This window comes from Oncorhynchus gorbuscha, linkage group LG24, assembly GCF_021184085.1.
Source record: "Oncorhynchus gorbuscha isolate QuinsamMale2020 ecotype Even-year linkage group LG24, OgorEven_v1.0, whole genome shotgun sequence".
NCBI lineage: Eukaryota > Metazoa > Chordata > Actinopteri > Salmoniformes > Salmonidae > Oncorhynchus > Oncorhynchus gorbuscha.
The window spans coordinates 29,978,830-30,005,602 of record NC_060196.1 but is presented as its reverse complement, the minus strand read 5'-3'; the positions used below and the strand labels follow the sequence as shown (position 1 = coordinate 30,005,602).

Below are 26,773 nucleotides of genomic sequence, written 5' to 3'. Positions count from 1 at the left end.
AATGTTTTGCTTCATGCAACCACCGCATTGAATGATTGTCTTAAGGATCGGACCCTTTTGAAACATTTTCGCCTAAAATGACATACCCAAATCCAACTACCTGTAGCTCAGGCCATGAAGCCACGATATACATATTCTTGATACCATTTGAAAGAAAGTACTTTGAAATTTGTGGAATGTGAAATTAATGTAGGAGAATATAACACATTAGATCTGGTAAAAAAAATAATACAAATGTTACATCTTTGAAATGCAGTACAAAGGCCATAATATAATATTGCAGTTTAGGCACAATTTAGATTTTGGCCACTAGATGGAAGCAGTGTATGTGCAAAGTTTCCTATTTATCCAGTGGAGCATTGTAATACTGCACAATGTGCCGAATTGGTCAATTAATACATTTTCAAGAACATTTTAGAGAACATACAGAAATGATATGGTACTACAAAATGTAAGTTTACACACTCCCAGGGATGTCATATATGATGGATCATTAGCTTATACACTAACTTTCACACATCTAGATGGCCGGGAGGGGTGGGTGTGGAGCCAGAGACAGCAGGGGTAGAACCCAATTACTACATTTTAATATAAAAATTGATTTTATCAAACTATGCTACATTTTATCTCTGGGACTCTCGGGATGACAAATCAAAGTAAGATTACTGAATTTAAGTACATTATTTACCTTCAGATGTGAATGTATCAAACCAGTTGCCGTGATAAATGTTTTTTGTTGTTGTGCACTCTCCTCAAACAATAGCATGGTATTGTTTTTACTGTAATAGCTACTGTAAATTGGACAGTGCAGTTAGATTAACAAGTATTTAAGCTTTCTGCACATATAAGACATGTCTATGTCCTGGAAAGTTTTATGTTACTTACAGCGTCATTAAAGCATATTTGTTTTAAACTCATATTTTGGATGATGAACATATTTGCATTTATTGTAATAAGGTTATCAATATGTCAATGATTTGTCTTGGCTGATCTGATTTCAGGTAATCAATAACTGTACATAATATCCCTTTTTAGTTTGTTATTATAGGGACTGTTTTCACATCTAATAGGGGGAAAAATATTATCCAACAAAATATTTTTACATTAATAGCCAATTCTTTAGGAGTCTTACAGGATGCATGGCAGGAAAGTCATACATTAGAAAATCTTTGACAGCAAGTGTGCTGATTCCATGGCCTGCTCCAACAGGACAGTGATGACAGGACGGGACGCGGCACTCCCTCTCTACTTCCGGCCCCTTTCATTACGGCAGAGAAACCCCTTAGATTTTCTTTCCTCAGCCAATCAAGATTGGGTTTCCGAAGACCGTGACCAATCATTAGCTCAAGCCTCGGTTTGGGCACGATCCAGACTTATAAATTCTTTGTCCCGCCTTGCTCAAAGGTGGCATCCACATACTTCACAGTGGTCAGTGGGTCAATTGTGGCAATAACAGCACTCCACATCTTCGCTTGTATTTTCTATTATAACTAGCATATAGAATGAGGGAAATCGTGCACATTCAGGCTGGCCAGTGCGGTAACCAGATTGGGGCCAAGGTAAGAATCTCGAAAACTGAAATGAACAAGGCTTACATTTGGGAATTAATCAATAATGCATTGTACCATTTGTTGCTTCTCGAGACAAAAAGTTGTATTCTAGGCTATGTGTATTTTAAGTCGAAATGTTCCACTTAGCCGAAATGATAAGCATTCAATGCAGAATGTTCCGTTATGGTCTTTTCTAACATGAGGTGGCCATTTAAAGTTATCTAAATGGATGAAGAGTACCGGAAATAATATCCCTTTTGTTGTCCCCTTTTCACCCTGTTGTAAAACTTCTATTTAGTTTGGTTCTTTATGGGATATACATTTATAATTAACTTCTATTTAGTTTGGTTCTTTATGGGATATACATTTATAATTTGTCAATGTGAACTAGTCGTAGAAGAAAGCGAAACTGGAAGAACGCTGACAGTTATTTTCTTATAGTGAGGTAACGGGTCTATCGAGACAGGAATTCGCTGGGCGTGTGGCTGTGTCCCTCTGTCTGGCCTCTCTCTGCCACGCTCATTGTTTTGTGTCTGGAATAGCCTCCCCTTCGACAGACAACGAAAAACAAATGTCTAAAATGAAGACTTTAAAACACAAATGATAAGTCAACTAAAAAGACACTGAGTCCTACCGTTATGACACTGGCAAGAAACAATAGCTTCATATAGTTCACCCCCGGCGTTTACAGATGTTGACGCACAAATATAGCATTTTCGAGACAATTTATTTCCTTTTTATTGTGGTTTGCCAAGTCGAGGATTCCTATCATTTTAGTCTCAGTATTCCCTTGCATTACACATTTACATAAGTAACGTTACGTTAAAGTCAAACTTTAAAAGAGTAACGGACATTTTACGACAGAAACGCATGCCGTGTTGCGCATTCACACGCCGGCTCTTGGCTGAGTGCGCATAATAGACCAGTAAAATAAACAATTATTAACACTATGATATTCATGTCACAATGACGAATTATGTAAAATAGCGGAGAAACTATAGCCGTTGTATTGTTGAAGTTTAATAAACGTCATTTAAGAAGAAGAAGAAAAAAGGGGAAAGTTGCTGAGGTAGGCAGGAGCGAGGAACGAATGCCAAAAACTCTGAGACGGGGGCATCTGGGCGAGGGGGAGGGATATGAACAAGTGGTAGACTAGCAGAGCAGATGACGTCATTTAAATGACTCAACGCTTTGTGATATACAGAGCCGAGCGGACGCTTTATAGTGTAGCCGATATATTTATATCCTCAACTTAGTTATTTTACACAACACCATTTGGGAACACCACCATGGAGGGTCCAGTGAAATGTAATCAACATAATTTAATATCCACACAAGGCCTCAATTACTCTCTTTAAATATGCTGTCTATACCGGTTCGCTAGATAAGTCTATTCAGCCCTACCCTTTGTGGTGGATGGGAACGGAGTGTGTCACTAGCCTAATTTGGTAGCCCTAACTTGTTGATGTGTTAAATTATAATTTTGTATTAGCACGGTGAACAAGAATTGGCCATGTCGCTAATCTTTCTTGTTATTGTGAGGGGTTAAAGTTTGGATTTCAAAGTGGAGTGAAAGATCAATAGGTGTATGATATAACACAGTGTCCTCTCTCTCCATTTCAGAATAGGGTCAGTTGAGTTCGTGTGACAGTCTGTGCCACTTCCTTAACGAAGTTTCTTTCGCCTTAACGTCTCACCCCATCAATCTGTCCCAGCAGTCTAATTCCTCTGGGATGGTTATACTTTTCCTGCTTATGTGGTAGCCTACAGAGTACTGCTTCTCTCTTAGCCACTTATAATGAATCTTCATGGATGGTCCTTATTCCAGTATAATGTCTTGTGACTGCGAAGGTAATTATTTATTGGATTTGCCTCAGGAGGGATGGAACTGAGGGTTGTTTCTGAGCCAATGCCAACATCTGCATTCTACACTTCCTGAGAGAATTCGACAGCAATTTTTCACCTGTGTGATACCATGGAAGTCCAGAGCCCACATCTGTGCCAGGATAGACAATGCCACTGGGAGACATTTTGAATAGTTTTGGAATTATGTAACGTATTGAATATCCATATGGTATATGGTTCAACTTAACATAATAGTTTGTCTTGCATGATATTTTGTAAGTGACCTTATATGGTATATGGCCATGTTCATCTTTACAGCAATAGTCCTTTTTTTCATTACATTTCTAATGTAATAATATAGTAACAACAACCAAATATACATTAATAGCTCAGCTTCCCAACCACTTGACCTCACACCACCCCTCAAGTGAATGGGCTATTACATTACGTTGGTAGTTCAGCCTCTTAGCGCAACCTGCACTTTAGGAGTGCTGGCATGTGTCAATTCAAGTCTCTTGTTGACTTTTATCGATCTGACCACTGTAGTTCTGGGAGGTGATCAGCGATGAACATGGCATTGACCCAACAGGCACCTACCACGGAGACAGCGACCTGCAGCTGGACAGGATCAGTGTCTACTACAACGAGGCTTCAGGTAGCACATCTCCACCCTCTACAGTTACAAAGAACATTTCAACAGAATAATGTATTTGGTGCTTACACAGACATGTACATACAGTACCAGTCAAAAGTTTGGATATACCTACTCATTCAAGGGTTATTCTTTATTTTTACTGTTTTCGAAATTGTGGAATAATAGTGAAGACATCAAAAGTATGAAATGACACATATGGAATCATGTAGTAACTAAAAAAGTGTGAAACAAATCTAAATATATTTTATATTTGAGATTCTTCAAAGTAGCCACCCTTTGCCTTGATGACAGCTTTGCACACTCTTGGCATTCTCTCAACCAGTTTCACCTGGAATGCTTTTCCAACAGTCTTGATCCTTATTATTTCATAGTTTTGATGTCTTCACTATTATTCTACAATGTAGAAAATAGTACAAATAAAGAAAAAACCCTTGAATGAGTAGATGTGTCAAACCTTTTGACTGGTACTGTATATGCAAACATACATATATGCATTTATTCTATTGAAATTGAGATGAATTTAAATGATATCCATAATGTAATGTAATGGGTGAAAATATCAACGTGGCAAGGGTTCCTGAATAGGATCACTCAATTCGTGGACTAATGGTGGTGTACAGGACGTGATATATTTTGTCCTCCCCCTGGAGGACAGACTGGAACTCCTCTCCCCTTGACATCATATAGCCCATTGTTCCCTGCAGTATTGAGCTGGTGTGTGTGTCTATCTTTGTCTCTCTTGTAGGTGGCAAGTATGTACCCAGAGCAGTCCTAGTGGACCTGGAGCCCGGCACCATGGATTCTGTCAGATCCGGACCCTTCGGACAGATCTTCAGACCAGACAACTTTGTGTTTGGTAAGGAATTAGAGGGGTATGAGTTTAGCACTGCTTGGAAATGTATGGGACATATCACTTTTAGTTAGCACATAGGGAAATTAATCTGTGTGATTAAAAGAAATACATATTATGTAACTGTCCTGTCATTTTTGAAGTAAAATAGGGTTTGAGGTGTTCTCCTCACTTTCCCTTTTCTCCTTCAAATGACCCCCCTTTCCTCCTATGTTTCTAGGTCAAAGCGGTGCAGGAAACAACTGGGCAAAGGGCCACTACACTGAGGGAGCAGAGCTGGTGGACTCAGTCCTGGATGTGGTGAGGAAAGAAGCTGAGAGCTGCGACTGCCTCCAGGGATTCCAGCTCACCCACTCCCTGGGTGGGGGCACTGGCTCGGGCATGGGCACCCTGCTCATCAGCAAGATCCGTGAAGAGTACCCCGACCGCATCATGAACACCTTCAGCGTGGTGCCCTCCCCTAAAGTGTCAGACACGGTGGTGGAGCCCTACAATGCCACCCTCTCCGTTCACCAACTTGTAGAGAACACGGACGAGACCTTCTGCATTGACAACGAGGCTCTCTACGACATCTGCTTCCGGACCCTCAAACTCACCACGCCGACTTACGGAGACCTCAACCACCTGGTGTCGGCCACCATGAGCGGAGTGACCACCTGCCTGCGTTTCCCCGGCCAGCTCAATGCCGACCTCCGTAAATTGGCTGTGAACATGGTGCCTTTCCCCCGTCTCCACTTCTTCATCCCCGGCTTCGCCCCCCTCACCAGCAGGGGGAGCCAGCAGTACCGTGCCCTCACCGTGCCGGAACTCACCCAGCAAGTGTTCGACGCCAAGAACATGATGGCCGCATGTGACCCGCGTCACGGTCGCTACCTCACTGTCGCCGCTGTCTTCCGTGGCCGCATGTCCATGAAGGAGGTGGACGAGCAGATGCTCAACGTCCAGAACAAGAACAGCAGCTACTTTGTTGAATGGATCCCCAACAACGTCAAGACCGCCGTCTGCGACATTCCTCCAAGAGGCCTCAAAATGGCCGTCACCTTCATCGGCAACAGCACGGCCATCCAGGAGCTGTTCAAGCGTATCTCTGAGCAGTTCACCGCCATGTTCCGCCGCAAGGCCTTCCTCCATTGGTACACTGGAGAGGGCATGGACGAGATGGAGTTCACTGAGGCAGAGAGCAACATGAACGACCTGGTGTCTGAGTACCAGCAGTACCAGGACGCCACCGCCGAGGAGGAAGGTGAGTTTGAGGAGGAGGCTGAGGAGGACGCTTAAAGACGGAGTGAAGCAACATGAGCGAGGTGGAAGAATGAAGAAAAGTCCTACGGAAAGCCGGAAAATAACAAAATACCACAAAAAGAGGAAAACAAGAAAAGTGCCAAAAGAAAACTGGAGAAATACTATAGAACGTAGCTGAGAAGAGGAGGGGCCCAAATGCACACCCAGAAATGGAGGATCAAATCTGAAAATGGTTGAAATGGCTCAACGAGAACAGAATGACTGAAGAATGTGACTGGACAAGGGAGAATGAATGTCAGTAAGAGAGGAGGAGAGGAGTGACAAGCAGCATTATGAACAAATAAACCGGACGCAGTCTGCATTCCATTTACTGTGACACCATTTAATCAATAAGTACGTTAAGAAACAAAATTGTTGAAAGAAAGTTAAAGAAGCCTGTGCCTATGACAATTGTTCCTGTTATTTTCAGTGTTATTTTTGTTGTTGCCATGATTTTGCATTTAATCATGTCACAAATAAATGTGAATGTGACCACATAAGCACTACAGGACCTCTCACCCCACAGTTCTGATTTTGAGACTATGGTTATTAACTTATAGCCTGGTCCCAGATCTGTTTGTGCTGTCTTGCCACCAACTTCAATGGTCATTGCCACGTCATTGGCAAGCAGATCTGGGATCAAACTAATTAACTTCTGAACGGTGGCTCGATTCTGGCCTGACTTTAATGAAGGTGTCTGTGCCACCTGGAGCCGCCCTTCCCCGGACGCCAACCAACGTCTGTGAATACAGGATGACATAGACAAAGATGGGATGAAAATGAATCGATGGATTTAGTTTGATAGTGCCAATGGAGCTTTATAACAGACAACAATATCTTGGCAATGACCAGTGAACATGTGTTGGGTTCTACCAGTATTATCAATCTCAGTGATAGTGGAACTGGAACCTAATGGGGAGAGGTCCAGGAATTGTATTCCATTCTGCAAATGTGAGTGTACAGAACATTTTTAACCACTATTCACATAGATTGTCATTGTTATTTTAGGTCTAAGCCAGGTTATCTACATGTCCAAACCCGGCTATAGTGTCAGGTATTGTTGACATCTGTACTGCACTATGAAGGGCTGAAACTGCAACTCTCTTGTATGTGTTTTCTTTGTTTTTTTCTATTCTGATTATTTACAAAATGATCTCTGAGAAAGTGAAAAGCAAGGTGCCCCCGGGGAGAAATAAAAAGTCCTTTTTAGAAAACCTCTCTGGTGTTTTTATTGGAAAATAATATTGTGGTATAATGAAGCAATAATACATTCACAATGAAACCATTGCAAACATTTGCTGTAACACCCCAGCATTGAACATTTAGAAAATCAGTTAAATAGAAACAAATATTATATCAATAAACTGTTTGGAAAAGGCAAAACATCCTTTGGGTGTTTAGGCTATTTGTAAAACGAGATTATAAAAGAATATGAATAAGCACTTGAACAGCAGATAAACCCAAATGATCTTCCAAAATATTGCTATCTTGTTTTGCCTTTGTCTAATACACTAGATTAGCATATGTAGATTCCTCTGCCTGAGTCTGTGATTAATTCCAAAAGGGCACAAGCAGTGGCAGACGAATCGAATTGTATCTGTCAGATCATGCTTCGTAAAAAATCAGCCACCACTGTAACTAACCTGCCCATAACTGTGATATTGTAGCCTAAATGATATCTAAAGCTGTAAAACTATATATTTTTAAACATTTGTTGGTATAAAACAGTTATATTTGTTATTTATTTAATCAAACATCAAGGCAAACAAGATGTGAAGTCATAATAAGCAAGGGACAACCAACCGGGCTATGCGTTCTCTGGGAAATAATGTGTGGAACACATACTATGGCGATTTTTTTAACAAATGTAATCTAGAAATCTGTTATTTTGCAGGTAGAAATGTGTTCAACATTCACTGAAGTAGCTTGCAAGTTTACTAGATAGAAACAGTAGTAGTTCCCTTGGTAATCAAACAAATAGACTTGCTAGTTTAGCTAACCAAACAATCAGTCCTAGCTTGCTATTTATGAAAATCGAATTCAACAAAGCCAATAATGTTTTCAATTCAACTTTTGCTTTCAAAAGCAGCTCAAACATAGAACATGTAAAAACTATAGCCATTGAATTCTACCGTGTAAAGATAGGCCTACTGTGCATTATTTAAGCAAAACGTCCAGTGGGTGTGGTAAATATTACCACGGATAATAAGGACTGTTCTTAAGCGACACGCAACCCTGAGGGCCTGGATACAGCCGTGGTATATTGGCCAATTACCACAACCCCCCATGTAATAATCATATGTGTAAACATACTGAATTGTAATTGGATGCATTTTACCGCCATATCATACTGTGACCACCCAAATGGTTAGGTCATGGTCAGTTTGATCCTGGTTGGCGATATGTGAACATGTCAGTTATAGCTAGCTAATAAAGAGCTACGTTAATAAATATCCTGTAGTACTGCATTTTATTATTTTGTACAAAGTGTGCAAAACAAGATGGTGTTTATTCTTTTGTTCAAAGTGCATGGCGAACAAGGAAATTGCCCAGCTAAAGGTAAACATTGTAATAAATGTGGAATATGGAACCACTTTGCAAAAGTGTGCAGAGCTTACCGTGGAAAAACAGTACACACAGTGAGTGAAGATGAAATGTCAATCAAAAAGTCAAACGCTGATGAACTGTTTATTGATTCAGTGACACAGAAAAGTCAAATATCAGAGACAGAGCAAGCCTTTGCTGACATTGAGATAGGAACACAAGGCACAGAGCTAAAGTTCAAACTAGACACTGGTGCACAAGTAAACATTATTCCTCTGAATAAGTACCACAGCTTGACATCTGAGTGCGAGCTACAGCCCCCAGACTGACTAGTTATGGTGGTGAACAGCTCCCAGTAAAAGCCACATGCACTTTCAAATGCAAATACAAGGAAAGTGACATGAAGTTGGACTTTTATGTTGTTGACACTAGAGCACCTGCAGTGCTAGGTCTTAAAGCATGTTTGGACATGGACCTCATCAAGCTAGTTTTATCAGTGACAGCACCAGTAGAGACAGACAATGTACTGGAGGGGTTTGCTGATGTTTTTACAGGAATAGGATTATTCCCAGGAGAATGTACCATTCACCTTGACCCAGACGCAACCCCTGCGGTCTACCCACCGAGAAAGATTCCCCTTGCTCTCCGTGCCAGTCTGAAGAAAGAGTTGGAGAGCATGGAGCAATCTGACATAGTCACCAAGGTTACAGAACCGACTGACTGGGTGAACGCGTTAGTGTTGGTGGAGAATAGGATAGGATAAAGTAATCCTTCTCACCCCCCCCCCCCCTTAAAATATTTAGATGCACTATTGTAAAGTGGTTGTTCCACTGGATGTCATAAGGTGAATGCACCAATTTGTAAGTCGCTCTGGATAAGAGCGTCTGCTAAATGACTTAAATGTAATGTAAATGAGAAACCACGCACAGGCAAGCTCCGAGTATGTCTCGACCCAATAGACTTGAACAAGGCTATCAAACGCCCCTATTACCCTTTACCGACGCTAGACGGCGTCACACACAAGCTAGAGGGAGCACACTACTTCAGTGTCATGGACGCTAGATCAGGCTACTGGGCTATCAAGCTCACAGAAGAGTCATCTAAGCTCACAACATTCAGCACAGCGTTTGGACACTACAGGTTCCGTCGCCTGCCTTTTGGGATTATCTCAGCCCAAGACGAGTTTCAGCGAAAGATTGACAAAGTGTACGAAGGCCTCGACGGAGTTGTGGCAATTGTGGACGACATCCTTGTCTATTGTCGAACCAAAGAGGAGCACGACCAAAACCTCCGCGCGATGCTGCAAAGGTCCCGCGAGAGAGGAGTCCGGCTCAACCCCGAGAAGAGCACAGTCGGCGCTACAGAGATCAGCTACTTCGGACATCTTCTCATAGCGAATGGAATCAAGCCAGATCCACAGAAGATCTCAGCAATAAAAGAAATGTCACCAAAGAACCGTGCAGAGCTGGAAACAGTGCTTGGCATGGTCAACTACTTAGCCAAGTTCGTACCCAGCCTCTCCAATGCTAATGCACCCCTGAGTCAACTGCTAAAGCAGTCCAGTGAGTTTCTCTGGGACAAGCCACACAACATTGCTTTCCAGAATGTGAAAGACTTGATCACGAAAAATCTCTGCAGATTGCTAAATCATTCATGGACAAAGCAAAAGCAGAAAAGAGAGACCCCTACATCAGTCTCCTTGAATACCGCCACACTCCAGTTGACAACTTCAAATCACCAGCCCAGCTGTTGATGAGCGCAGGCTTCGCTCAATTCTTCCCAGCACCAACCAGCAGCTGCAACCTGAGGTCGTCAGCTACAAGGAAATGCATGAAAAACGTGCACAGAGACAACAACAACAAAAACGATACTCCGACTGGTCAGCTAGACCACTGCCACCACTGATCAGCGGAGAGTCAGTTAGAATCCAGGAGCATGGCCTCTGGAAGCCAGCAGTCGTCATCCAGCCAGCTGACACTGAACGTTCATATCACGTCCGCACTGCAGAAGGAGCGGTGTACCGCGTCACCTACTGAACACAAAAGAACAACACACTGATGAGATGAACTGTTCCCCTGAAAGAGAACGTGATGGACTAAACACACACACAGCACAGCATACACCATACTTACCTGCAACACCACAAGAACTGTTGACTGACACAGAAGCATGCTCAGCATCATATCGCACAAGGTCAGGAAGAGAGGTCAAGCCCAGAGCTGTCTTAGACCTGTGAAATGTCAAAGGGTGTAGGCGGATCGCTGCCCTAAAAGAGTTCCAGACTGTAAACTTGTTATTAAAAGTTCACTTGAAATGCTTTGTAACTGACAGTTAGACTTACAGGTTATGTCGTTGTCTTTTGTTTGAATTGTTTATGTGTCCGCTGTGCGGGGGAAATTATAATACAAGCGGAACTACGTAGCTAATACTGTTGTAACGGGGATCCTTATTGTAGCAACACACTTTTGGAGGGAAGGCAATCCTGCGCTGCGTTAGCTAAGTTTTCATGTCATCGGGTGTAGTTCATAAAGGTTGAAGAGTGTATGTTAGGATGAAGTGTGAATTCATGCAAGGAATAATAAGTGTGAAGTTTGATTTCCTCCCTTCTGTAATACGCAGCCAATGAGGTATTTGTTCCTTTATTCATGTGTTAATCTGAACCTGTTATAACGCCGGTTAAACTGTTATGTATGTAAGCACTTCAGAATTATACCAAGCTAATAAGTCACTCGTAAGATAAGGTTGTAAGAGTGTGCTTAACTGTATTTTTCATTTACTTTATAGTTCTCACGGAAGGTGATAATTCTGACTAAAACTACAGAATAAAGCCGCCAGTTAAAATCAAGGAACGGTTGTGCTCGTGGTTACTGAAGGGAGCTATATGCTTTGGTATTGTATTTGTTTGAAATGTTAAATGTTAACATGTCTGTTAGCTGTCTGAATCGCAGTGTCTCCAGCTCGACTAGCATAGTAGCGACTACTGAACGGCTCGCTGACTCACCTATTGCTACTCATTGGACCCTATGATCACTCGCCTACACATGCCTCTCCCTAATGTCAATATGCCTTGTCTATTGCTGTTTTGGTTAGTTATTATTGTCCTATTTCACTGTAGAGCCCCCAGCCCTGCCCAATATGCCTTAGATAGCCCTTTTGTCCCACCCCCCACACATGCGGTGACGTCACCTGGCTAAACTGGTGCCTCTAGAGACAAAACCTCTCATCGTCACTCAATGCCTAGGTTTACCTCCACTGTACTCACATCCTACCATACCCTTGTCTGTACATTATGCCTTGAATCTATTCTTCTACGCCCAGAAATCTGCTCCTTTTACTCTCTGTTCCGAACGCACTAGACGACCAGTTCTTATTCCTATTCCTATTCCCCAGGCACTCTCATTCCCCAGGCACTCTCATTTGTTGACTTCTGAAAACGTAAAAGTCTTGGTTTCATGCAAGTTAACATCAGAAGCCTCCAACCTAAGTTTGTTATATTCACTGCTTTAGCACACTCCGTCAACTCTGATGTCCTAGCCATGTCTGAATCCTGGCTTAGGAAGGCCACCAAAAATCCGGAAATTTCCATCCCAACTACATTTTCCACCAAGATAGAACTGCCAAAGGGAGCAGAGTTGCAATCTACTGCAGAGATAGCCTGCAGAGTTCTGTCATACTATACAGGTCTGTGCCCAAACAATTCGAGCTTCTACTATTAAAGATCCACCTTTCCAGAAACAAATCTCTCACCGTTGCCGCTTGTTATAGACCCCCCTCAGTCCCCAGCTCTGCCCTGGACACCATATGTGAATTGATTGCCCCCCATCTATCTTCAGAGTTCGTACTGTTAGGTGACCTAAACTGGGATATGCGTAACACCCCAGCCATCCTACAATCTAAGATACGTGCCCTCAATCTCACACAAATGATCAAGGAACCTACCAGGTACAACCCTAAATCTGTAACCATGGGCAACCTCTTAGATATCATCCTGACCAACTTGACCTCTAAATACACCTCTGCTGTCTTCAATCAGGATCTCAGTGATCACTGCCTCATTGCCTGCGTCCGTAATGGGTCACTGTCAAACGCTCCCTAAAACACTTCAGTGAGCAGACCTTTCTAATCGACCTGGCCCGGGTATCCTGGAAGGAAAATGACCTCATCCCGTCAGTAGAGGGTGCCTGGTTGCTCTTTAAAAGTGCTTTCCTCACCATCTTAAATAAGCATGCCCCATTCAAAAAATGCAGAACTAAGAACAGATATAGCCCTTGATTCACCCCAGAGTTGACCGCCCTTAACCAGCACAAAAACATCCTGTGGAGTTATGCATTAGCATCGAATAGCCCACTGCAATGAGGCTAGGAAACACTGTCACCACCGATAAATCTACAATAATCGCTAATTTCAACAAGCATTTTTCTACGGCTGGCCATGCTTTCCACCTGGCTACCCCTACTGTCCTTCTGTAGCTCAGTTGGTAGAGCATGGCGCTTGTAACGCCAGGGTAGTGGGTTTGATCCCCGGGACCACCCATACGTAGAATGTATGCACACATGACTGTAAGTCGCTTTGGATAAAAGTGTCTGCTAAATGGCATATATTATTATTATTATATTACCCCGGCCAACAGCTCTGCACCCTAACACTGCAACTTGCACAAGCCCCCCCCCCCCCGCTTCTCCTTCACCCAGCTGGGCTAGACAATCTGGACCCTCTCTTTCTAAAATGATCTGACGAAATTCTTGCAACTCCTGTTTACTAGCCTGTTCAACCTCTCTTTCGTATCGTCTGAGATCCCCAAAGATTGGAAAGCTGCCATGGTCATCCCCCTCTTCAAATGGGGTGTAACGGCTTTCTTCCGTTGAAGGAGAGTCGGACCAAAATGCAGCATGGTTCGTTCGATACATCTTTAATAAAGAAAAAACACGAACAATACAAAGACAACAAACGGAATGTGAAAACCTATACAGCCTATCTGGTGAACACTAACACAGAGACAGGAACAATCACCCACGACATACTCAAAGAATATGGCTGCCTATATATGGTTCCCAATCAGAGACAACGATAATCACCTGACTCTGATTGAGAACCGCCTCAGGCAGCCATAGACTATGCTAGACACCCCACAAAACCCCCATGACAAAAACGCACCACAATAACCCATGTCACACCCTGGCCTGACCAAATAAATGAAGACAAACATACATTACTTCGACCAGGGCGTGACAGGGGGAGACAATCTAGACCCAAACTTTTATAGACCTATATCCATCCTGCCCTGCCTTTCTAAAATCTTTGAAAGCCAAGTTAACAAACAGATCACCGACCATTTTGAATCCCACCATACCTTCTCCACTATCCAATCTGGTTTCCGAGCTGGTCATGGGTGCACCTCAGCCACGCTCAAGGTCCTAAACGATATCATAACCGGCATCGATAAAAGACAGTACTGTGCAGCCGTCTTCATCGACCTGGCCAAGGCTTTCAACTCTGTCAATCACCGTGTTCTTATCAGCAGACTCAATAGCCTTGGTTTCTCAAATGACTGCCTCGCCAGGTTCACCAACTACTTCTCTGATAGAGTTCAGTGTGCCAAATCGGGGGGGCCTGTTGTTCGGACATCTGGCAGTCTCTATGGGGGTGCCACAGGGTTCAAATCTCTGGCTGACTCTTTTTTCTATATATCTCAGTGATGTTGCTCCTGCTGGTGATTCTCTGATCTACCTCTATGCAGACGACACCATTCTGTATACATCTGGCCGTTCTTTGGACACTGTGTTAACAAACCTCCAAACGAGCTTCAATGCCATACAACACTCCTTCAGTGGCCTCCTACTGCTTTTAAATGCTAGTAAAACTAAATGCATGCTCTTCAACCGATTGCCTCCCGCACCCGCCTAGCATCACTACTCTGGACAGTTCTGACTCTGTGGACAACTACAAATACCACGGTGTCTGGTTAGCCTGTAAACTCTCCTTCCAGACTCACATTAAGCATCTCCAATCCAAAATTAAATCTAGAATTGGCCTCCTATTTCGCAAACAAAGCATCCTTCACTCATGTTGCCAAACAGACCCTCGTAAAACTGACTATCCTACCAATCCATGACTTTGGCGATGTCATTTACAAAATATCCTCCAACACTCTACTCAGCAACTTGGATGTAGTCTATCACAGTGCCATCCGTTTTGTCACCAAAGCCCCATATACTACCCACCACTGCAACATGTATGCTCTCGTTGGCTGGCCCTCGCTACATATTTGTCGCCAAACCCACTGGATCCAGGTCATCTATAAGTCTTTGCTAGGTAAAGCCCTGCCTTATCTCAGCTCACTAGTCACCATAGCAACACCCACCCGTAGCACGCACTCCAGCAGGTGTATTTCACTGGTCATCCCCAAAGCCAACACCTACTTTGGCCCCCTTTCCTTCCTGTTCTCTGCTGCCAATGACTGGAGTGAATTGCAAAAATCACTGAAGCTGGAGACTTATATCTCCCTCTCTAACTTTAAGCATCAGCTGTCAGAGCAGCTTACCAATCACTGTACCTGTACACAGCCAATCTGTAAATAGCACACTCAACTACCTCATCCCCATATTGTTATTTAACTTTTTGCTCTTTTGCATCCCAGTATCTCTACTTGCACATCATCATCTGCACATCTATCACTCCAGTGTTAATGCTAAATTGTAATTATTTTGCCTCTATGGCCTATTTATTGCCTACCTCCCTAAACTTCTACATTTGCACACACTGTATATATATATATATATATATATTTCTATTGTGTCATTGACTGTACGTTTGTTTATGTGTAACTCTGTGTTGTTGTTTTTGTCGCACTGCTTTGCTTTATCTTGGCCAGGTCACAGTTGTAAAAGACAACTTGTTCTCAACTGGCCTACCTGGTTAAATAAAAGTTAAATAAAAAATCAAATAAATAAAAAACACAGCATGGTAGCAACACACCATAACAACAACATGGTAGCAACACAACATGGTAGGAGCACAAAACATGGTACAAACATCATTGGGCACAGACAACAGCACAAAGGGCAAGAAGGAAGAGACAATACTTCACACAAAGCAGCCATAACTGTCAGTAAGAGTGTTCATGATTGAGTCTTTGAATGAAGAGATTGAGATAAAACTGTCCAGTTTGAATGTTTGTTGCAGCTCGTTCCAGTCGCTAGCTGCAGCGAACTGAAAAGAGGAGCGACCCAGGGATGTGTGTGCTTTGGGGACCTTTAACAGTATATGGTCTGATATACCATGGCTGTCAGCCAATCAGCATTCAAGGCTCGAACCACCTTGTTTATAAAGGGATATAATGCAAAGCCGAACCTCCGGAGTCCGGATTCTAACGAAATTGTACGAGCTCCACCGATCATTAATAGACCACAAACCGACACCTACCGAGGCTCTCCAGATAATCCCGATTCGTAACACCATTGAAGTCCCTTTATTTGACGGGTTGGGGATGAGGGAGAGGGGGACGATATTAAGAAGAAAACATAATAATTTAGCAGAAAACCCTACTTCCTATACCCCGCCCGTCCCATCTGCTGTTTTCGGATCCAAGCCTGTCTGAAAGGTATTTACCAGCATCGAATTATGATTCATTGGTATCTGCTCAATTCTAGCGTTTTTTCTTTTCTTTACCGGGAAATGTATGGGTTAAATTGGACCGTTTTTTCGTTTGCTGGCTGATATTTTGGCTGTTTTTTTATGCATGTCTAACAGCTATATCCAATATGCGCGATTTAGGGCGTGTTACCGGTAATAACGCAGCAGAATCGGGTCGGATGACAGTAATTACCTTCATCTTCACCTAGAACACATTTTTAAAAAGCATGATTATTTTACATGTAGAGTATTGCACTTCCCATAAACAAAGGCTAATAATAGAAAATAGAAACGGGGACAATGACTATTGTTGGGCACCAGGCAGCATTTCATAGGCTACTTATGCTATTTGGGAAGGTTGGACGCCCTCTCTGCATCTACAGATTGTAGCCTATATCCTTACAATGAACACCAGAACAAACACTATGAGGAGGGTTCGTCCACCCCTCACCCCCCCAATCGTTTATGTAATTGATGAACGAATGGTAGTTCAATGTGAAATTGGTGATTCTTCATGATTCGTCTGATGTCCTGCCCAATGCGTTAATGCGTGGACACCCTGACTGGACACCCAATCGTTACGCTTCGTAATTCATGGGAACGACAGATGGCAAATGTAGCATAGTCGCTGAGTAAGTGTTTGGTATGATCACATATTCACTCTACTGAAGAGAGAATACAAATCCACACGCGTGACAGAAATCCTAACTGGAGCGAGGAGGAGTCTCTTCTATGTCTTTCAGATTCCTCAGAGCAATATAGTCATCGTCATTACCACAGTGTATTATCTTGTTGGGACAGCCCATGCAGCGGAGCGTGACACACCCTTGTCGCACCACCGGTGTATAAGACTGCACAATGTTTTACAGAGAGATAGCACAAGAAAGAGGATGCTGCTCGCGCGAGAGTGTGTAGTGGAGGAAGAGCAGCACGGGGATGTCAAACTGATGATATATGTGCGAGAAATTGGGGTGAACAATTTCAGCTCTGAATTTGTTAAATAGACTCCTGACCTTTCAGAGTTTTGATTGATGTACATTGTTATTGCATGCGACAGGCTCAAGGCAAGCTTCACTCGAACATAGATTAGCATCCTTCTTCTCAGATACTAAAGACAACCCATTGTAAATCATTTGCTTTCAAAACTCTGGCTACACTTTGATTGTCCTGAATATGAGATGCAAATAGGGAAGACCTAGTGCTGTAATTTCTGAATTTATGCAGCTGAAAGTGGCAATGCTTGCTAAACAGCACTCTGTGTTCTTTCATGGTTGTACGCTAGATCTTTGGAGCCACTTAACTCCTTCTCCTTCCCATCTCCTGTCACTGTAAGCAGAATGGTGGGCTGAGCCTGGGCTCATGTCCACTCTAGTCTAATGGGGGTCAGCCTCATCATCACACAAAAGAGCTGACTAATGCCCTGGGGAACTACAAGCCACTCCTGTTAACCTCAGGAGATGATGTCAATACCACTGCAGACACCTTGTTTTTTTGGGCTTTTTTTTCTTCAGTTACAGTAGAATTTACTGGGAGTACATGATTGAATATGAGCTCTTCATGTCCAGATTGAAACTATAACCTATTATGTTTAGTGAATCTTCATATCTCTACATGCATGTACAATAATTAAATCCATATTTAGATAAGCAATATCCTGCTGTAAAAAAAACAACACTTTTTATTTGGTGTTTTCAGAGATTCAATCAAGATGAAAATAATTGGTGTTGCTGTGTTTGGAGCCATGTTCTGCACTGGTAAGTATATTGGAGAATTAGTCACCAGGGATTTAGGTCGAGAGGTTGAAAGAGCATAAAGCAAAGTTTGACACAGTCACATGATTACATCAGATTTTATTCACATGAGTACAAAATTGCTAGAGTCATTTATTATCTGTTCCTTTTCCCCCTCATTAATTTATGGAGGGTTTGATGTTGTTGACAGCAGTTCTATTTTTGGCGGTGAGAATCTAGGGCATTTACATTGCAAACGCTTTGAGATATTTGCCAAGTTCTGTGGTTTCTCTTCCAGCATAACAAAGAATTTCTAACTTCTTGAAGGATCTTTGACAAAGAACATAAAGTAATACTAAAATGAACCTCTCTTTTACTCTACAGTTCTGACTGCTTCCCTGAAAGGTAAAGTCATGCATGATCTACAGTTTATTCTGTCTATGACTGTCAAAACCTGAAGATTGAATATGAATACCATCACTAACGTTTCCCTGATTCGGACATATTATTCCTTATAATCTTGAGTCCCCTTATCAATCTCCACCCTCCTTTCCATTCTCTGTCTTCAGTCAAAGAAGAACACAAGATTGCTTTTTTCGGAGAGGATGTGCACATCCCACTCCCATCCCTAGACAGCACTGAGGTTCTCTTCAAGCCCGCCTCCAACCCAACCGCCGAGGTGGTCCTCATGAGGGACGGGCGGGTGGTGGGCCACCGGGCCCAGCTCAACTCCCTCAAGCACCTCATCCTGGAGGATGTGGGGGAGGAGGACGAGGGCATGTACGTGATCAAGAACACAGAGGCGCCTGCCGATGTCAAACACATCCTCCTCCTCGTCAGGGGTACTGTTCTTCCAATCACTGTACAGTTAAATAATCTACTGTCCTTTTACTTCTTCAAACTTTTCTTCTAACGTTGCAATCGACTTGTTTGTATCCTCCTACTTATCGGTGTTTATCCAATACATTCACTGTCTAAGATTGTATTTCTTAGACGCAGATATCGATCTAAATGAGAGTTCCTTGCATTTCTTTTGCCTGCAATCGATTACGATCACTGTTCTGATGCAAGTGCAACTGTATAGGAATAAAATACTCCCCCTGAGCCCAGAGTGACAGTACTGTGCTGTTGTGTGCTCCCTGGCAGATTGCGCTCTGGAGCAGGTGGTTAAGTACGGTGAGACATACCACATCCCGCTCAGCGACATCTTGGGCCCTATCACCCTGGAGTTCAGGCCCAGTCAAGCCCAGGCCAATCAGACCACGGAGCCACCGGCGGTGGTGCTGCTCAACCAGACTTCCATCCCCGCGGAAGAGTACAAGGGCCGTCTGAGTGTGTCTGAGAAAAGGGTGACTCTAAGCATGGTGCAGGGGACAGACGAAGGTAGCTTCACCGTACTGGACCGCGACGGGAGGGTCAGGAGGAGGTCATGCCTGAACGTGAAAGGTGAGAGGAGGAAGACCACAGTCCGAGAGGGAGTGGTCAATGTCAGAGATGGAAGGGAGATAATACTTGATCCAGCGGTTTGGAAATTGTAGTTAGTGGTGTGGCCAAAATATGGTAAACAAAGCTTGAAAGACACAGGCCAAGGTAAGAGCAAACACAACTATTTGACAACGTTGATCAATTTTTTTGTCCCGCCCCTTTGTTCCAAAGAGCACCAGAACTTCGTCCACCTATCATATGGCAGTACTTTGAAGATCAACCTGTTTGTGGACCACACCAAAGTCAACCTCATGTACACTCCAGACTGGGACCGGAAGGACCGGGTCATACTGGAGCAAGGAGAGCTGGTGGTGCCGTTGGACCCTTCACTGGACGGCAGGCTGACTGTAGAAGGCTCCGTGTGCATTCTGGAGAGGGTCCGGTTCAGTGACATGGGGCTCTTCAGAGTGACAGACCTGTTGGGGTTCCCTGTGACCAACATCTACCTGAAGGTAGAAGGTAAACCGTGGGTTGTCAGAGAGGAGACTAGGGCTTTAGCATATGGATCCATGTATCACCCCTTTTAATGGTCTTTCCTTTCTCTTTCTTGTTATTGTCATCGATCGGACTGTCTATTTCACTCTATTGTTTTCATGTTGGAACTCTCCACATTCACCTCCTCCGTCATCCGTCTCTCCTCTTTTCTTGGTGTTCCTTTCCTCCTTGTCTTCCCTTTCCTTCCTCCATCCTCCCTCTCTCTTTTAGCGTATAAGTTACCCACGCTGTATGTTGCAATCCTCTCCTTACTGGGCTTCCTGGTCCTCCTCTTGCTGGTGTGCCTGTTCTCCTGCCTGACCAGTGTGCGCCGTCGGGCGGAGAAGGCGCGGCAAATTGCCCTCATCGCCCAGCAGGCGGGCAAGGGGGGATGGAGACGCATTCGTCAAGGTGACTCACCCAAAACGCTTCCTCAACAGGGGTGAACACTTCAAGACCCCACGATGCAACCCTTATACTATAGTTAGGCAGCATCTGGTTTATCAAACCTGTGTGCCATTCTCATGTCGAAACACCTACATTTATGAACAATTATCGGCCATTGTCTCTTCAAGAGCGCAGTTTTCACGTTTTGGTTATTCATGAGTATTCTTGAACCATGTTACTCTGATTGTAAGCCTAATATCCTCGTAGAACATAGCACACTGCGACAATGGCTCAATATGATTCCAAAATGAAAATGCTATATTGCTATGACACAGGTCGCAGAATGCAAAGTGATTGTTAGAGAAATATCGGTGATGGTAACCCCTCTTAGAGGGATAGTGAGACATATTGCATTCCTTACCCTGTAAGCAGTCTATGTACAAGGTATGACGGCAACTCATGCTTTGGTTTAGTTTACCTGGCCGCTGTTTCAACTGCTAAACGTTTAGCATTAGTGGCACGACTCCAATGCAAGTCAATGCAAACAACATGAGTATATGTCCAAATCATCCTAAAGTATCTTAAAATGGGTTTTGCGACTCCGTGTAGTTACTTAGAGATGATTTGGACATGACAATGTTGACGTTGTTCCCATTGACTTGCATTGGATTTGTGCCACAAATGCTAAAAAGTTGAACAAAGCTAAAGCATGCGTTGCTGTCATACCTTGTCCATAGACTGCTTACAAGGGTAAGGAAAACAACATGTCATTCTGTAAAATGATCACTTTTAAATATGGTCAAAGAAAGATGTCAGTGGACATCTAACTGTATTTGTGAGTGTTTGTGTGCACCTTTGTCTGTCCCACTCTCTTTTCCTTAAGAGTGCATTCCTGTGTTCGTCTTTTAGTCTCAGATATATAGCTTTAACTACACTTAAGGTCCTAATTGACGTTTGTTAATTCGCTGGAATTCACCATGGAACAAAACCTGCCTGCCCAATGTCGGATTCCTGGATGTGTGGCGCTTTGAATCACACGAAATGAGATCATCCACATATCATTAGTCATCACTCTCTCCACACGGCAGATTCCATCACAGTGGCCATTTCAAGTGTTTTGTCTGCAGCCCACAATGTTGCCGTTGTCACACAATGAGATCACACATATATCATCGCTCGCTCCATATCGCAGAATCCATCAGTGGCAACTTGAAGTGTTTTGTACATTTGCAGCCCACAATGTTGCCATTGTCCCCCCATCATCTTTATCTCAATCCTTATGTATTTGGTCCACCCAATAGATGTCAGCCTAATTACAAGTTTGGGGAAAATCTAGTTAACGATATGCCTTTGGTTACGTTTCTCCCTCTTAAAGGAGCCTCAGACGGAGCCTCTGCTTGGTGAGAGAACTGTGTTCTGGCTTCATTCCGTAGTGTTAAGTGGATGAATCTGTATTGGTGTTTGTACTAACGCTCTGGGGATGGTCATAGCGTCACTATGCTGTGTGGGCCTCCTACCACCGTCAGTGATTATTTGTCTGTGCCATCCATTCCTCACCCCTCCCTCCTTTCGCCAAATCTCCAAGCTGACAAATAACTGCTGTTACTCATTCATGATAATTCATGATAACTGCAGGCATAGCCTCAGTGCAAATAAGCATACAGATGCAGCCGTCCAATACGATTCAGCTATTCTCAAGCACACATGCACATATGTTGTTGTTCGGGGGGGGGGGGGCAGAGTTACAAGGTAAACATGAATTTATGTGTATGTGTGAGTATGTGCTGATTTGTGTGTGTGTGAATCTACTGTGCGTCTGTCTAAGATCGGGGCAGTGGCGATTAACATGTCAATTGGCTTGGTTATACTGGACTAGATCTACCACTTGTTTTCTTGATTATATGCAGTGGTACATGCAGTGGTACGTATGTCCACCTAGTTAGTGGCACACTTACAGTAGCCTACATGCAGAGTATACAGACATAATGTGGGTTTAGGCTGTATAATACACTGGATTAAGTTGCCACCCGGACTAAGATTATCACAGCTGTACAGTACGGCATTATAGCAATTAGTGTTCTCTAGTAACGGAATACTGTGGAGATGAGTTCATAGACATGAATTAGTGCATCAAATAACTACTGTACTGTACATCGAGCAAGAGCATTAGGCATTATGACATCATGTAGTTTAAGAGTACACACTGGGTGGGTTCTCTGAACACAGATTACTCCTGGTCTAAAACACATGCTCAACGGTGAATCTCTGTTGAGGATGCTTTTTAGTCCAGTTACAGGCTTAATCTGGGTTCGGGAAGCCGGGCCAATTCAAGTACTGTAGTAATTATTCAAATTATGCGACACTGTACGTCCAAGTAAGATTGTATTCTTGATTGCCAAAAATTTAGGGGAACTCTATTGCTTAATCAGCTACTAGCCCAACAGACGTTTGTGTCAAAGCTGTGCCATTTCTGTTTGTTTCTATTTGTCTGTGTCTACGTGTGTGTCTGTGTAATTTCTGTACACCTGATGCTATACATTTTTGTGGTTGAAAGTGGTGTACCGTAGATAACTTACATGTATATATTGTGACATGATGTGAGGGGCCTCAACTGTTCTAATTCCACTGTAAGGTGTTTGCTCTGGAGGCTTAGACGACACTATCAATATGCAGCGAGGCTTCATGTCCCACTTCATTATGGATTTCTGGAGACTAGGTCGACAAAAACCTGGACAGCCTGTCTGATTGCCTTTGCGCTCCCCACAGCAGTTTCCGGAGCATTTCCGACATAAAAATCGATTGATCTACCTCATCTCTCGCTCTCTCCTGACATACACACTAGAATGCGATTCCCTTGTCCCTCAAGAACGATGGCTCCCCGAAGCCTGCTCCTCTAAACCTCCAGGGTGTTCTTTTCACACCAACAACTCCAGTCGCTCAACTTGTCACTCTCTATATATACACACACCTTACGATCTTATACATCGATATAAGAGCTTAATGTGCAGTACATGTACATTTCTTTCCCGCCAACTCCTGTTTACCCGTATGTGTTTTTTATGACGCGCAGTATACATGATGAAGTGAACCTGTGATTGCTACTGTAATGTACTTGCCGTGGTTTCCTGCTAAAATACGACCCTCTTGTGCTGTTGTTGGTAGGTTGTTCAAGAGGCCTATACGCGGTTCGCTGAGGAGTCCACTTTGACGTCTACGTGGGACAACAGCAATGCCACAGAAAGCACGGAGGTCACTATTAAGGTAAGCAGGGCTCAGGGAAACATTATGGGGTGGGAAGTTGCCTACCGGTGCGCGTGTTGAGTTGCAACAGAAAAACAGGTTCCACCATTACAATTGCAAATGTTTTAAATAAAGACAGACATAAACAGAAATACGGGGGTAATGTTCCCATAAAAGGCTGAAAATAACCTCCATGCCAAGCAGTACCTAAACGACATTTGCAGAAACATCATGAATCATTCATGTTCTTTTTTTCTGCTGACCCTTTCTTTACACACCCCTCCCCCCACACGACTTTCCTTCCACAGGGTCTGGAGGTATCTAAAGCAGGCCGCTACCACACTCTCTCCTCGGACAAGAACTTCCTGGAGATGAGCGACTCGGGGGTAGAGTTCAACTCCTCCGGCCTCCCGTTAGACAGCGAATACGAGACAGACGTGCCCCAGACCTTCACCTCTCACAAGCTGCTCCTCAACAACTCTGACAGCGTGGCAGCCACTGTCATCCCAGAGGGAGATCAAAGCGCCAACCGGAACCCCGACTCGGCCATGAGCCCCAGCCTCGTGACCCAGGCCCGCTCTGAGGCCGACGCCCCTGAAGAAGACCTGATGGGTGACAGCACGCCAGAAATGACATCCAGGGGCGCCGAGCTGGCTGGAGGACTTAAGGCAGCCGACAGTGTTGCTGAGCCTGGCGATTAAGCAAGCAGCCCATTGATTCCCAGTGCCACCGCAGAGAACACCATCACCTGAGAGCACCTGCATTGTATTCCTAAAAGTCAGACACAAACCACCGGACACCCTAACAATCTTTACTCTTCAGCCTCAATTACTCCCCCACTCACACAGACACAACCCAAATCCCGATCATTGCTTCTTTTTTTTAACCTAAAGCTACAAAAAAATACTTGGTGTAACAATAGCCAGTCTAAATGCACCAGACTTTCTAAAGAGGAAAAATACAAGAACTTAGCTCATTAGAACACATGAATTCTGTGCATACAGGAAATGCATGTGTAACGGAGTTAAAAACGTACCGTACCATAAGCTCACGCCATAGCTAAGTTGAAATGTCGCGGATGGAGCCATCCAATTGGCATCTTCTGGGTGGCTCAAGCCGTTGGAATGTTGTCAAGGAGGGCAGTCACGTGTGTTGTGAAGCAGAGGATCACTGGTTCGAGCCCAGTATGTGGCAGTTGGACTGTGGAGGAAGCTAAGCTGTTAACAGCACACTGACCCCCATTACACATGTTTTTAAATTAGACTTAAAGCTAGAATGTATCCTTAGCTGGCCCAAGAGGGAATTGATAGTACCAATTACTGATAGTACTAAGTATTAAGAACCACAGACTCGGAGATAATATCTAAGATAACTTGGTGGACTAAGGGAAAACGCAAGATTAAAATGTCCAAAAGGAATGAGTGCACACTGATATCAAAGTAAAAAATGTTTTAAATAATCCTGTAAAAATGTATCCCAGATTTCCTATAATGACAAAAATGATAACATTTCTGACAGAGCTACAACATATTTAATCCATCTTTCTTATTAGCATTGAATGTCCCTACCACTGATACTGTATGTGGGGCCATAGACATAGCAGCAAAATGTATGACATAGGCCCAGGGTAATAGACCAACTTAATTTTACAAATAAAATTGTAATACTAGACTAACAAAACCAATAAAGACAACTTTATTTTCAAAAATATCTTGGTAAATAACGCTTCTGACAACCACAAGCCCATAGTTTCTGACATAGGTCTATACCGCTACAATTTCATTACATAACAGAAATGACAGGCAAGGCAGAAGGCTTTGGCACCAACTCTCAGCATATAGCCTCTATAGAACACCAGAGTTGGAGAGCTAATTCTTGATAACTGATACAAGCCTCGTAGATTGAATAACACCATGCTATGCAAGAAAGCTTGTAGTGTCCCTGGGCATGTAACAAGGTGTCCAAATCTCTGCCACTTTTGATGACATCATCCAATAAAACACATGTTTTAAACATCCCTTGGCTTGCAACGCAAATTACCCAGAACTAATACAACAGCAACTTAACATCACGCCATTTTGAACCCATCTACATAAGAGCAAGTTTCTCATTACAACCCCAGCCACTGCAGAAAAAGCCTTGAAACAGGGACTTCTGGTTGGAAGGGACCTAAACATTTAGATTGTTGCCCTTTAATAAAGACACACTCAGGAGTGATAAGATGATGAGGCAGACCTATTGACAATGAATGACCTGCATGATGTCACCCTTCCTTCTTTTTGTATCCAATTGGTAGTTGCAGTCTTGTCTCATCACTGCAACTCCCATATGGACTTGGGAGAGGCGAAGGTCGAGAGCACGTCCTCCGAAACACAAACCAACAGCACTGCTTCTTGACACAATGCCCACTTAACCCATAAGCCAGCCACACCAATGTGTTGGAGGAAACACCTGGCGATCGTGTCAGAGAGCACTGCGCCCGGCCCGCCACAGGAGTTGCTAGAGCGCGATGGGACAAGGACATCTCTGCCCCACAAACCCTCCCCTAACCTGGACGATGCTGGGCCAATTGTGTGCTGCCCCATGGGTCTCTGGCCGGCTGCGACAGAGCCTGGACTCGAACCCAGAATCTCTAGTGGCACAGCTATGCAGTACCTTAGACCACTGCACCACTCGGGAAGCCCCCTTATTTTCATTCCTATTTTGCCTGACTCCACGGCCCAAAATGAACTAAGTGCTGAATTGATAAATGCTAGCGATTATGCCAACTTTCCTGACATACTGAAAACACATTGCTTACTGAGATTGGCGCGCCAACTAAGTAATTAAGATTCAATGCACTTGCCGCTGCATTCATCAAAGTCTTTATGGGAGAAGGTTTGCACATTTCCTTTCAACACATTAGGTACTGTCAGATTCATTTATTTGAACCAATCATCCCACCCAGAATCTCAATTCAGTACAACATTTTGTCAAACGCATTGTATTTCAGATGGGTGAGGATGCACGACGACTAGATTATAAGAAAGCGGTAAAGTCCCAATGCAAAACAGAACATGATTCTTAATCCAACATCGTGGTTGCTGAACTGTTGAAATGT

General features: G+C 43.5%; 2 protein-coding genes across 2 annotated transcripts; both read left to right on the top strand.

The window, feature by feature from the left end:
- Nucleotides 1–1,391: 1,391 nt before the first annotated feature.
- LOC124012108 (tubulin beta chain) lies at nt 1,392–7,395 on the top strand. Its single transcript, XM_046325531.1, has 4 exons — nt 1,392–1,559; nt 3,942–4,050; nt 4,796–4,906; nt 5,121–7,395. Exons 1-4 carry the CDS (start codon nt 1,503–1,505, stop codon nt 6,176–6,178), a joined length of 1,335 nt encoding a protein of 444 aa, XP_046181487.1. The 5' UTR covers nt 1,392–1,502; the 3' UTR covers nt 6,179–7,395.
- An 8,755-nt stretch (nt 7,396–16,150) lies between these two features.
- Nucleotides 16,151–24,124, top strand: LOC124012986. Its single transcript, XM_046327087.1, has 9 exons — nt 16,151–16,325; nt 18,053–18,111; nt 18,472–18,492; nt 18,657–18,929; nt 19,234–19,533; nt 19,744–20,031; nt 20,278–20,457; nt 23,596–23,694; nt 23,982–24,124. The coding sequence occupies exons 2-8, from the start codon at nt 18,066–18,068 to the stop codon at nt 23,625–23,627; spliced, it is 1,140 nt and encodes a 379-aa protein (XP_046183043.1). The 5' UTR covers nt 16,151–16,325; nt 18,053–18,065; the 3' UTR covers nt 23,628–23,694; nt 23,982–24,124.
- Nucleotides 24,125–26,773: the final 2,649 nt, after the last annotated feature.

Coding starts and splice junctions, on each gene's coding strand:
- LOC124012108 (XM_046325531.1), top strand. CDS start 1,503: ATGAGGGAAATCGTGCACATTCAGGCTGGCCAGTGCGGTAACCAGATT. Junction 1,560..3,941: donor GTAACCAGATTGGGGCCAAG/GTAAGAATCTCG, acceptor TGACCACTGTAG/TTCTGGGAGGTGATCAGCGA. Junction 4,907..5,120: donor ACCAGACAACTTTGTGTTTG/GTAAGGAATTAG, acceptor CTATGTTTCTAG/GTCAAAGCGGTGCAGGAAAC.
- LOC124012986 (XM_046327087.1), top strand. CDS start 18,066: ATGAAAATAATTGGTGTTGCTGTGTTTGGAGCCATGTTCTGCACTG. Junction 18,112..18,471: donor TGGAGCCATGTTCTGCACTG/GTAAGTATATTG, acceptor TTTACTCTACAG/TTCTGACTGCTTCCCTGAAA. Junction 18,930..19,233: donor CATCCTCCTCCTCGTCAGGG/GTACTGTTCTTC, acceptor GCTCCCTGGCAG/ATTGCGCTCTGGAGCAGGTG.